The sequence below is a fragment of the Myotis brandtii genome, unplaced genomic scaffold, assembly GCF_000412655.1.
Source record: "Myotis brandtii unplaced genomic scaffold, ASM41265v1 scaffold157, whole genome shotgun sequence".
NCBI classification, from domain to species: Eukaryota; Metazoa; Chordata; class Mammalia; order Chiroptera; family Vespertilionidae; genus Myotis; species Myotis brandtii.
Window position 1 is genome coordinate 178,543 of NW_005355708.1, and position 12,596 is coordinate 191,138.

General features: G+C 60.1%; 1 protein-coding gene across 1 annotated transcript in view; it reads right to left on the reverse strand.

Moving 5' to 3' along the window:
• Window positions 1–2,754: 2,754 nt before the first annotated feature.
• TTYH2 (tweety family member 2) overlaps window positions 2,755–12,596 on the reverse strand; it is a 27,292-nt gene continuing 17,450 nt past the window's right edge. Inside the window, exons 7-14 of the mRNA XM_005861790.2 lie at window positions 9,219–9,288; window positions 8,689–8,744; window positions 8,148–8,240; window positions 7,865–7,957; window positions 7,155–7,297; window positions 6,377–6,562; window positions 5,884–5,962; window positions 2,755–4,371 (exon numbers count right to left, since the gene is read on the reverse strand). Of these exons, the coding sequence (XP_005861852.1) occupies window positions 4,291–4,371; window positions 5,884–5,962; window positions 6,377–6,562; window positions 7,155–7,297; window positions 7,865–7,957; window positions 8,148–8,240; window positions 8,689–8,744; window positions 9,219–9,288 (801 nt within the window). The 3' untranslated portion in view covers window positions 2,755–4,290. The remainder of the gene's footprint in view (window positions 4,372–5,883; window positions 5,963–6,376; window positions 6,563–7,154; window positions 7,298–7,864; window positions 7,958–8,147; window positions 8,241–8,688; window positions 8,745–9,218; window positions 9,289–12,596) is intronic.

The following is a 12,596-nucleotide window of genomic DNA, read 5'->3' on the forward strand; positions in this document are numbered from 1 at the left end:
CCTCATACCACATCGTGGAAGAATCCTAAGTCTGATCCAAACCGGCCACAGTGGAAAGCAGGGGCTGGAGAGGAGGGGCTAAGCGGGCGCTGAGGGTCCACTGAATGAACTAATGGACGCAATGACATTTCTCTTGGGGTAAAGGTAATGAAGTGAGATCATATCAAACTTGGGGCTAGAAGACATGAGTTTGAACAGTGGTTGTGAGTTGCAGGGGGAAGGAGCGCATTCCAGATTGGGGGGAGGGAGCATGGTGTGAGCAAGTGAGCGGTGGTGGTGGTGGAAGAAAGGCATTTGGGGAATGGAGGGTGCATCAGTCCGGCTCCCTCCCTGTCCAGCTCCTTCCCTTCCCAGCTCCCCAACTTCTCCACTACCCCCCTTTCTTGAACTGGGCTGGGCAACACAATTCCCAACGAGATGGCACTTTCCCAACCACACTAACCAAAGACAAGCCCCTAAGCTTCCACCGGCTTCTCTGAGCCCCTTGGGGTGGGTGCTCAGGGGGGGCTGGGGGCTGGGCGGAGGAGCATCTGAAAGCCCCACTGAGGTGGTTTTGTGTTGTCAGAGGCCAATCCGATCCCAGACAAAGCATCCAGAAGTAAGAAGCAGATCAGCTTCGCAGTGGAGCCTGCAGACTGCCTCACGGATCACTGACACCCTCCTCACCCCACCCCGGACCTGAGACGCTGAGCCCTCTGCACCCACATTACTCCCCGGATGGGGAAGTGCCGGGAAGGTACAAACGGGGGAAAGAGGGAAGGTGGAAGGCAAGCTGTGGCCACCTTCCTCCTGTTATTGCAATGACTTACACAGGCTCCCCACCCCCACCCTCACTCAGGCCTGCCTGCTGCCGACTGCTGAAGGCCGCTCTGTTCGCTGGCAAAACAGCCATCACCCCTTGGCAGGCCCACTTCCCTCTCAACTCAGCCCAGCTCCCAGGCGGCTCCTCCAGCTGCCAAGAGGGCAAGGCCACGTGATCATGCCAGAGTAGGCACCTCAACAAGGGGGCGGCGCCATCTAATCAGCCAGTACTGGGCAGGTGAACAGGGTAGGGGCGGGGCCCAGTGATTTGGCCTGAAGAGGGGCAGGTGAACAGGGGGCGAGGCCAGGTGATGAGGCCTAGAAGTCTGGGGAGGACTGAGAGGACGCAAGAGGGGCCACGTGAAGATGGAAGGGATGCGGCCAGGGGCCCCCAGAAAGTGAATAGGCTGGAAGGACGAGGACCCTCCAGGGGAGCCTTTCGAGGGACCACAGCCCCCGACACCCTGGGAATTGCAGGCTTTGAGGCTCAGGGATGCCTCGCCACCTTGCCGAGCCCTCAGATACAGGAGGATGCAGGGTACCCCACATCCCCGCCCTGACCTCCCAGCCTTCCCACCCGTGAGGCTGGGCCTCTGCTTCCTGGAGCACCTGGGTAGACAGGAGCCAGCAACTGGGTTGCTGTGCCCACATTCTAGATGCCAAAACTGAAGCTCAGGGAGGGGGAGCAGAGGTCCCTCCCCTCAGCCCACCTCCCCCTCAACTCAGCCCAGTTCATAGGCAGCTCTGACAGCTGCCAGGTGGGCAAGGCCACGTGATCATGCTAGAGTAGGCACGTCAACAAGGGGGCGGGGCCACCTGATAAGCCTGAAGTGGGCAGGTGAACAGGGCGGGCGGGGGCAGGTGATGAGGCCTAGAAGTCTCGGGAGGACAGGAGGATGCAGAGGAGCCGCGTGAAGATTGAAGGGGTGCAGCCAGGGGCCCCCAGCTCCTGACACCCTGATTTCACATTCTGGCCCCAGAACAGGGAGAGCACACTTTCCTGTTTGTCTTGGGCAGTCTGTAGTCATTGGAGCAGCAGCTTCAGGAAATAGGCCTTACCTGGCTCCTCCTTTTGGGGCTCAGAGACGGGGAACAGATGTGTCTACCCTGGGAAGCCAGCCTGAGGTCATGTAATTTGGAGTATGCACAGGGATGAAGTTCAGAAAAACTGCATTCTCTCAGATCTCCGCCCAATCAGAGAACTGGCGACTGAGATTGTTTGCTGGGAGCAGCCACTGGCCCCCATCATCCCTAGGCCAGTCCACAGTTCTCTGCCGTCCCCCCCTTTTCCTTCTTCCCAGTGTTTTGTGCATGTACCATTGTAAAGAGAATGAAAACAAGTTTCTTTTCAGGGTGTTCATTGTTGAAATGCAAGTGATGTTTTGTGTTCACCTTGTATGCAGCTACTCTGCTGTTTCATTTCCTAGTTGTAATCATTTTTGGTGGAACGTTAAAGTTTCACACATTTAAAATGACATCTTCCACGAACAGACATGCCCGTAGCGTTGCACGGAGGCGCCCAGCTTGCCTTCTGGGTTGGCCCTCGCTCCCAGTTACCCTCTCTGGGCCTCTGTTGGCCTATTTGCAAAATGACTGACCCAGTGGGTTATTGTGAGGTCTGATCAGCAATGAACATACACACTTGGGATAGTCCGTGATGCCTGGCGGGTGTCCGACACATGCTCCTCATTATCAGCAACAGTAAGAGCAACGGCCTTTATGGGGGACGCTGGAGAAAGGGGCGGGCAGACACGAAGTCTGAGTGTAAGGGTAGCGAGGGACCACACGAGAGGCCCCATGACGTTCACTCAGTCACCCCGTCTGTCAACCCTCAGACTGAAATTGCCACTGAAATCTGCTCTGAGGCCCTCCAGCCACATAACCCAGGCAGAAGGGACCTGTCAGTCCCCTCCTTCCCCCACAGCCAAGGAAGTCAGACACTGAGTCCAGACATTTTAGTACAAGCGGTTTATTTGCCCCCCAGGAGGGTGCACATGTACCAGGCAGCGGTGTGCCCACCCAGCCCCGCCAGGAACCACCCAGTGTAGTTTACATGCATTAGAAACAGCTCTCTAGTCGCCAATGACACAGTGAGAAGTGAGAGCTTGACGGTGCAGTTTCTATCTGCACAGGACATGGCCACCGAGGGTGTGTTTATGGTGCAGGGTTCTAGAGGTTAATGCGGGTGAGTCCTGGCTGCCCTGTGGCCCCATTGTGTCCTGGGGGCCTGGCTGGGTGAGAACCACTCTGCTGTCCGTGTTTGCTGAGAAGGTGGCTCTTCCAAAACGCAACTAGAGCCTTGTCCCGAGCCGTGCCACCCCGTCCCTGCTTTGGCACGTGAGGCTGTGGGGGCTTCAGCGTTGGGCATTCAGAGCTGGCAGAACATTGGCGGCACCCAAGACCCTAACCCTGGCTCCTCCGTGGGCCATTTCCTCCTGGTGAATAGTGCCTTCTCACCCAGCAGGGAGTGTGGGGCCTGGGACAACGGGGTGGGGGCAGGGTGGGGGGGCGGCAGGGAAGATGACACAGTTGTTCAGCTTTGCTAAAACCTTTACTGACAAACTTGCCTGAAGACAAAAGGGAGGGGGAAGCTGGCCCGGGCCGGCCATTCCCCTGGGCGGGCTCCGTTCACACTGTTTGCCCTTCCTCCCCCGAGTGGGATGAACCCATATTGCCATCAAACAGCAGCTTAGGACAGGAGGTCTCACTGATCTTTATTTTGTTTAAAAATCCCGCCCCTGCCCGTAGGTTCTTAATGACCTGGCAGCGTCAGCAAGACCCGAAAAGGAACGGGATCCAGACCAGGTGTAAGGAGCAGCCGCATCTACTGTAAAAACTGTGCTCTGAGGTTCCATTCTTTGGATAATCCAAGTATTTAAAACACCGGGAAAAGAAGAGTTAGTCTCTTTCAGAGTGTCCGCAAATTCCTGAGACTGTCCCTGTCGGCAGTGAACGCACTCCCAGCATCGAGCTGGAATGGAGGTGGGGCGATCGAGGATTGCGGGAAGGCCGGGGGACAGAGCAGGCTGTCACCCACACTCCTACCAGGCCCCGGGAGACTGACTTGGACAGTCCCTGGTCTCACTGGGGACATCGCCTTCCTAAAGGCATCTCTTGATCAGCTCTTCCGCCTTTACCTGCAGGAAAACGCTCACAGGAGGCACGGTGCTGGCAATGGGTCCCTTGGGCCTGAGCCGGCCCCTCCTCGCTGCCAGTCGCCACCTGGAGAGGGCAGGATGTAGGAGTGAGCGGATCCAGGCTCCCAGTGTAGGGGTGGAGAGGAGGCCAGAGGAGGGAGAGGCTGGTCCAGGTGGTGGGCCCTCTGTCTGCCTGCGGCTTTGGTCAGGGTCTCAGCCAGGCCCAGGCGCCGTCCAGTCCTGCCATCCTGCAGGCGGCTCCCAGAGGCCTTTGGCTTCTATTGAAGACACGCAGCTTTCACTCGAATGAATCAAAACCCAGCCGGATGGAGGAGGCAGGCGCCTCTGGGGGTTAGGCCGGAAACTCATTCCTGTAGTGCCGCAGGTGCTCATCCCCGACGGACAGGTAGGTGGGCCGCATGCTGGGAGAGTACTGCGGGGGAGAGGGCGGGGAGGGGACAGCAGCACAGGGTCAGACATGTCACCAGCTAAACCGGACACTGTCCTCGCGAAGGCGCCGGGAATTTCTGAGGGAGAGCGAGCCGGGCCAGCCAGCTGTGTGGTTGTTACTTGGGGAGCCTGCCCACGCCTCCATGCTGTGGGCTCCTGGGTCTCCTCATGCCCCTGGCAATGGTAGGCAGGGGCGGGGGTGTCTCCCCTGGGGCAGGGCAGTCGCCGTGCCAAAGCAATGAGGGTCTCTGAGCAGGTCTCAGTTCTAGGAGGACGGCTGATTCTGTCCTCGAGCCCCGCAAATAAGGCCGGTCCTTGACTGTCCAATGGTAGGGAGAGTGGCCGGGGTCTTTCAAAGCAGAAAGTAATCCCCAAACCCTTTTTATCTGGCATCACGGGGCTTCGAGTAGTTCATTTCTCCCAGCAGCAGACCTCCCCTAACTCTCTGTGCTCAGACTGATACTAGAGTCAATCCACAGTCCCGGGGCCACAGCAGCTGGTGGCGAGGACAAGGAGCCCACGGGGCTTCGGGTTAAGAGAAGCCGGGCGAGGTTTAAAAGGCACCGACTCTGGGCCCGGCCTGCATGGCTCAGTGGTTGAGCGTCGACCTATGAACCAGGAGGTCACGGTTCAATTCCCAGTCAAGGACACATGCACGGGTTGTGGGCTCAATCCCCAGTGGGGGGCGTGCAGGAGGCAGCAGATCAGTGATTCTCTCTCAACATTGATGTTTCTATCCCTCTCCTTCTCCCTTCTTCTCTGAAATCTATAAAAATATACTTAAAAACATAAAGTAAAAGGAGCTGAGCCTGAACGCAGGCCTCCTCCCACCCCGTCTCCTGGCACAGGACCTGGATCCAGTGCTGTTTATCAAAGGACAGTGGGGGAGGCGCTCTGGGAGACACCCAGCAAGGAGGGGCCCCAGCCGGGAGAGTCAGATGGTGGGTCAGAGCAGATTCAACCACAGCACCAGGGACACAGGGCCGGTCTTCCTTTGAGGTGGGGGCCGTGCCGGGTGCTGAGCGGCATCCCTGGCCCCTACCCGCTAGATGCCAGCGGCAACTACCCCCAGATGTGACAACCAAAAATGCCAACAGACGTGGCCAAGGGCCCGCTGGGGCCCAGTCGCCTAGGGCAAGACCCGTGACTCAGGTATGGCTCATGCCATCCACTCTCCACAGGACCTCTCCAGGCCCGCAGAGCAGTGGGCACAGTTCCTCCCTGCAGGTCCCTAAGTATCCAGGGCACTTACTGCAGCAGCGTCCCCGTGCCCCCTGCAGGGGACACACTTCCTGAGGACCAGGCTGGGCACCCGTGAGCATCCTGGTCTCAGGGCCAGGCCTCCGCCACGGATCCCAGGTCCTGGGTCGCCAGGGCTCCTAGTTTACCTACTGGACGGTCCCGCCAAGCTCCCTGGATGGGGCAGGAGAAGCCCTAACCCGGCAGACACCTGGCCCGGAGCCCTCCGCACCCCCTGCTGCGGGAGCCCGGTTACCGTGGGCGGAGGCGAGCCTCTCCCGATGAGCGGCGTGTTCTCGTAGCGGGGGTTCCCACCGAACAGCACAGCTTGGTTCCTGCAGGGCCGAGAGGAGAGCTCAGGGGGAGGGCACGGGGAAAGGGCTGATTTCTACAGGAGGGTCCCATGGGCGTGCCTATAGGAGGGAGCGGGTGGAAACGGACTATGGGTAGAGTGAGGGAGTGTGGGCAGGAAGATAAGAGCGCTCGGGGTGGCCCAGGGGCAGCGGGGCCTGGAGAAATGCAGATTCTCGGCCCAGAGACCCACTGGGCCGGCTCGGGGAGGCCTGGCATCTCCAGTGGGTTCTTCCCTCCGCACACGTGGCTATGCAGGGGTCATGTGACTAACTGCTCCTGGGGGCCTTCCTGCCACACCCCATGGCTGCAGGGAGGGGACCACTTGGCCCTTTGGACCTGCAGACCCAGCTCCCTGTGGGTGAGGCGGCGAGGGGGGCCCAGGAGCCCTGCCGTACATGTACTCCGAGACCGGGGCATTGGAGACGGTCTGGGCCGGCGGCTGCAGGCCGGGCTGGCTGTCCAGGCTGCCACTGTAGCTGCAGAAGCTGGGAAGCCGCCCCCGCGAGGGGATGTAGGCGGCGATGCGCCGGGCCTGGGGGTTGAAGGGGTCGTCGTCATCGATGTCATTATAGTCTCTGTCCCTAGAATGACATGGGATGCGGCCGCCGTGAGGGGCGAGGGAGGCTCCAAGGCAGCGGGATCCTGGCCTGCTTCCCCATCTTTCCTCCCAGGACTCTGCCTCTGGCCACAGCTGTGTCCTTGACTTTCCTCTAAAACACGCTCCTCAACCCTGTTCCCAACCCCACAGCCACTGCCTCCAGGCAGCTCACCATGCTGACCACGGAACCTCCCTAAGCTGCTTCCTCTTGTCTGACCTATCATCTCGTCTGTCTACCTCCTCAATGAGACCTTAGGTGCCCGGGTAACTGCTACCATCTGTGCTTCCTGGTACCCTGGGGCACCCCTCCCGGAGGTGAAAACTCCCCTCATTTAGGTCACACCAGAGTCCTGTGGAGGAAGAGAGGGCCAGCAAGGGATGCCGGGTGGTGGTCTGATGCTGTCACCATCTTCAGACCCACTCCTGCCCTCTCCTCCTGCAGAAACCCAGGAGCCTGCAGGGGGTGAGTGCCTGCGCCCTCTGCCGCTCTTGTCCGTCCGGGGTTGTCAGTTCTCAGCTGTGTCAGAGCAAAGCCTCCCCCCTGCCCCGCCGAAAGCCCCCTCCAGGCAGCCCACCTGGTGGTAAAGCGCTTCCAGGCCGGCGGCCCCGCGCGGATCATGGTGGAGAAGGCCAGGGCAGCCAGGAGGGAGAAGAGGCCCAGGTAGAGCAAGCCCTCGATGCCATCGTAGCAGACGCCGGCGAGGGCGTCCAGGTAGTCCTGCCGGAGAGGGACACGCAGCTGGAAGGCGTGGGCACGGCCTGGGGGCGGAGCTTGTCCCTGGCAGCCCCTCTCCCTCGGCCTGGACTGGCACGATGACTACCTGCTCTCCATCCACCCGGATGTGAAAGCTGTTGGCCTAATCCCAGTGTGTTCCCTGCTTTAGTGTCCGATAGTTCAAATTCCTGGAGAGGAGCCTGGCCATGAGCCTGGGATGTCCACTTGCAACCCAGGGAGATGGATGGGATGACCAGGTGGCCGGGAGTGTGGACAATGGGGAGCAGCCGCCCTCACCGAGGTCAGGGTCCCCAGTATCCTAGAGGTGACCTGACCCAGTGCAGCCACCTTGCCCCCTGGTACCTTCCCGAGTCTCCCTGTCTCAGCTGCTGAGAGAACCAAGAAGCCAGGCACCTCTTCCACCTTCCGTTGTCCAGCCTCCTCCCCATCCCCCAAGGCTGCAGGACACCCGGGCAATCTCTCTTCTAAGCCTCTCCTGGCTGCTCTGGGAGAATGTGGCCAGCAGGGGTGTCCCCACCCCCCGCACGCCCCCCAGGGCCAGCCCAGCACCTTGTGCAGCCCTCGGCAATCCAACAAGGCCGTCAGCTGGTGGAGGCTGGACTCCGAGGAGTTCAACAGGAGCTGGATGCTGAGCAGATCCTCCTGAAGACAGACAGACGGACAGAGAGGCAGACACTGAGCGGTGGGGGCAGGGCTTGTGGCTAAGACCACACACAGCAGCGGGTGCACAGAGGCCTTTCAAGCCAAAGGAGCCAGACTACGGGGAGGGAACCCTCTCCACAGGCCCCGGGGCTCCCCCTCCTCTGCGTGGATGCTGGGGAGACCGCCTCACCTCCGCCGTGGGGAAGAAGGGCACGGCCGCCCGCAGCAGTTCCGCCACCTGGGTCTGCATGGCGGTCAGCGAGCGCTGGAAGACGGTCAGCGCCTGCACCAGGAGAGACCGCGGCCCCACTGTGAGGTTTCATTCCCCTGCAGCGCCCCTCCCCCGGCTGCATCTGCGCTCGCATCCCTGCCTATGGCCCTTCCCGCCTGCAGGAACCTTCCCCTCACCCCCAGGCTCCTTGAGAGCTGCAGGGTCCTCTTGCTTCTTGCTACTCAAAGTGTGGTCCTCGGACCAGCAGCACTGGCCTGGCCTGGGAGCTTGTGAGAAATGCAGACTCCTGGACCCCACCCAGACCCACCTCACAGCATCTGCACGACAACCACGCCCTGGGTCATGGGCATCATACACGCTGATGTGTGACCCAGGAGATGCTGACCAAGAGCACTGTCCCCTTCAGAGGACCACAGTGAAGCTGGGGCTGGGGGCCCAGGAGGGGGGCAGGCCGACGCAGGGGACTGTGGGCAGGGTGAGGGCTGGGCGGGTGCTGTACCTGCTGGAAGGGGCTGCTGACGCTCTGATTGCAATACAGGTAGTAACGGGTCACCTCTGCAAGGCAAAGACCAGGTCAGGCAGGAAAGGGACCAGGCCCTCGTCCATCCTCAGTGGCTGAGCCGCTCCCAAGCCCCCCAAGGAGGCAGGTTCTAAGAAACGGCCCAGCTCGGCTGGTGTGGCTCAGTGGTTGAGCATCGATCTATGAACCAGGAGGTCACAGTCTGATTCCTCGTCGGGGCACGTGACGGGATCCTGGGCTCAGTGTCGGGTGGGGGGTGTGCAGGAGGCAGCCGATCAATGATTCTCTCTCATCACTGATGTTTCTATCTCTCCCTCCCACTCCCTTCCTCTCTGAAGTCAATAAAAATAAATAACAATAATAACAAAAAGAAACGACTCAGAGGTCTAGCTGGTGCTGGAAGCGTGGGGTTTGGGAGAGACTGGGGACTCCAGGGCTGAAACAGGTAAGTAGAGGCACAGGCTGGCTGCCCAGGCAGCTCTGACCATGGAGGCCCACAAGCTTGTTACCTGTGCTGAGCTGGGTCTCCGTGATGTTCAGGATGAAGGTGTCGGGAGCCGCACAGAAGTCACTGGTGCCCTAAGCCAGGGAGAGACGGGAGGGGCGGGGCAAAGTCACCACACTAGGGCCCTGGGAGGAGCCCTGTGCCCCCAGCCCAGCCACTGGACCCCTCAGCTCAGTCCTGTGGCCAAGAACAGCCAGGAGCCAGGCTCCTTAGTTTGAGTCCTGGCTCCGCCCCTTCCTAGCTCTGTTGCAGGTGCCTTGCCTATAATATTCACTTCATGAATTAATGCACATCAAGCCTCCCATGTGTCTAATGCCTCTTCTGGGATGGACGTTGGTGAGCCTGGGCCCAAGGGAGGCTGCGGGATGGTGTCGGGTTATTTGCACCAGGGCCTCACTTGCTCATCTTTTCATTGTTTGTCTTGCTGTTATCAAGTCCCACACACTCCGGGGTGTCAACCCACGAAGCCTTCCCTCCAAAGAACCATGTTGGTGCTGAATCCATCTTTGAGCTTTTGGGCGCAGGTCCTGCTCAGGAAGACTTGGGGGGCTGGGAAGAGCACGGGGCTGGGAGTCAGAGGACACGAGCTCCAGGCTCTGCCACTGATGACCCACAGCATGGCCTGGCTGCTGACCACCAAGGCCCAGGGGCACCCCCACCCTGTCACTGGAGTGGCAGGAGGAGGGGAGCCAGCCTGAGTGGGGGGTGGGGAGAGGGCGAGGCCACCATCTTTGTCTGGGTCACCCCCGAGAAGTTTGAGATCCAAAGACAGGCAGGAGGCCCTGTCAGAAGCTCCACCAGGGATGTGGCCTCCTCGCTTCCGCCTCCCCCTCTGGCCAGGAGGACTCCCCTTGCCTGTCCACCAGGACACGGGCCCATGTGTGCACTGTCCACGCAGTGGGGACGGGGATGGGGTGGGGAGAGAAAGGGGGCGGAGCACAGCTAGGGCAGGTGGGGACGCCACTCAGTGCCCAGCTGGTGGCGGAGCCTGCAGGCAGCTCCCGACTCTGACGGAGTCAGCCTGGGACCCTCACATGACAGTAACTGTGATAACAGTGGCAGCCGCTGTTTAGTGAGCATATGCCCCCCCCCCCCCCCCATGGATTAACCACCCACCTCATCCTACCAACACACCATCCTCTAAGGCAGCGGTTCTCAACCTGTGGGTCGCCACCCCTTTGGGGGTCGAATGACCTTTTCACAGGGGTCGCCTAAGACCATCGGAAAACACATATATAATTACATACTGTTTTTGTGATTAATCACTATGCTTTAATTATGTTCAATTTGTAACAATGAAAATACATCCTGCATATCAGATATTTACATTACGATTCATAACAGTAGCAACGTTACAGTTATGAAGTAGCAACGAAAATAATTTTATGGTTGGGGGTCACCACAACATGAGGAACTGTATTAAAGGGTCGCGGCATTAGGAAGGTTGAGAACCGCTGCTCTAAGGCAAGGGCTATGATTCTCCCCATTTTACAGAGGAGAAGGCTGAGGCCTGGAGAACCTCAGTGACCTTCCCAGGGGCCCACTGTGGGGAAGGAGTGCCCGGATTCCCGGGGAGCTCCCCTCAAATGAGTGGTGCTGTGCAGCCAAACCTCCTAATGCCCCTTCCCTCCTTGGGGAGGTCCTTTCTGGGGGACAGAAAAGGCAGGAGTGGGTGACAGGGGGGCACAGTGTCAGTTCTCTGGCCCCACAGCTCTCAAAACAAAACAAAACAAAACAAAACAAAACAAAAGCCAGGCCTCAGAGCGCAGGGGCAGGGAGGCCACACAAAAGCTGCCCACAGTAGCCTTGGACAGCCTGCCTCCCCCCTCCCGGCTCCTCCTCTCCCCACTTCCTATTAAAATGCGGCAGGATCTGCAGCCAATCAAAGGCTCATTCACAGGCCCTGGCACCCAGGGGCCTGACTAAACCAGTCAGGGGGATGGCCTTTCTCTTGGCTCCCCTGCACTCCAGGCACCCGCTGGGAGATTATAAATCACCGCTGGGTTCCCTGGATGCTGCAGCCAGGGGAGAAGGAGCCAGGAGGAGGCTGCCTCCCATAGGGCAGCTTTAGGGGCGAGCTGGCTGCTGCCGCTCCCAGGGGCAGAGGCTGCTCGGGGGCAGGAGGAGGCCCCGGCAACGCACAGCACATGTGCGCGTCCCTGTGCTCACACTTGTCCCGAGGAGCGGCCGTGGGCCGGGCAGTGGTGCGTGTTGCCCTGGCCAGCAGCCACTCCCCTGACCACACATGGCCCTCCCACCCCCCGATGACGTCAGGATGCCTTTGAGCCTGACGTGCGCCATCCGACTTGCCCTTCCTTGTATCTGACGGGCCCCCCACCTTGGGACACAAGCTCACGCCTGTCCGGTTCTCCCTCGGGGGGAACAAAACCGACAGGAGCTGCCCGCCCCCTCTCCCTTCCGGACCAGCTCTGCCAAAAGCTGCCTGAGCCAAGCAGCACTGGGCCGTTCGTTCTCTGGGTCCTGTGAGCGCACGGCCAGGCCCCGAGGCCACTGGGCATAAGTCTGGGTGGAGGGCTTCCAGCAGGAGCCCATTCTCTTCTCTCCAGGTAGCTGGGGCCCTGGAATCAGCTCGGGGCTCCCTGAAACCCCTGGCAAATCCTGGGCCCCCCGCCACACACACACAGCACGCACCTCCGCTGCACCCATTCACCTGGGGTTGCAAATATCTGCCCACCAGTCTTTCTCCTGCCACTTAGAGCAGAGCAAACATGGCACCCGGCACCACTGGCTGCCACAGAGCAGACAACGGCCGGATGAACGAATGAACGACTCACGCACGCAGCTTAACTCCGACGCCAGGTCTATTAAAGCCCGAACATCTACACAGGAAGCTCCCCCACCCGGTGTTTTTATGTTTTAGTTTCTAACATTCTGAGGCGCCACATCCATACACACGCATCGCGGTGTCAGACTGTGTGAGAGGGAAGGGGACGGAGGCCAGCTCAGTGCCAGGTCCCCGTGCCCCAGGGTGTGCCGCTGAAGCCTGAGGGCTCCTCCAGCCGAGGCCAGACCCCGCCCGTCCCGGTCACTTCTTCAAGCCCGGAGAGCCGTCACCTCGCCACCCATGCACGTCCGTACAAGCAGGAAGCCGGTGGCTAGGACTGGGCCGGGTGGGGGCAAAGGTCAGGCTTCAGCTGTCTTATTATCGTGGCCAAAAGCCTCATGATCTTGGGGAAGCCTCTTCCTTTCTCTGGGCCTAGGTCCCCCTCTGAAGGGTGAGGGGGGCTGGTGCGGGAGATCTAAGGCCCTTCAGCTCTGAGATTCTGGGGTTCTAGCTTAGGGACAGAGACTGGGAGCAGACCTGCCCTGGGGACTCTGGGCAGGACACAGAGGTACCACCCACCACCCACCCCAGCCGGTC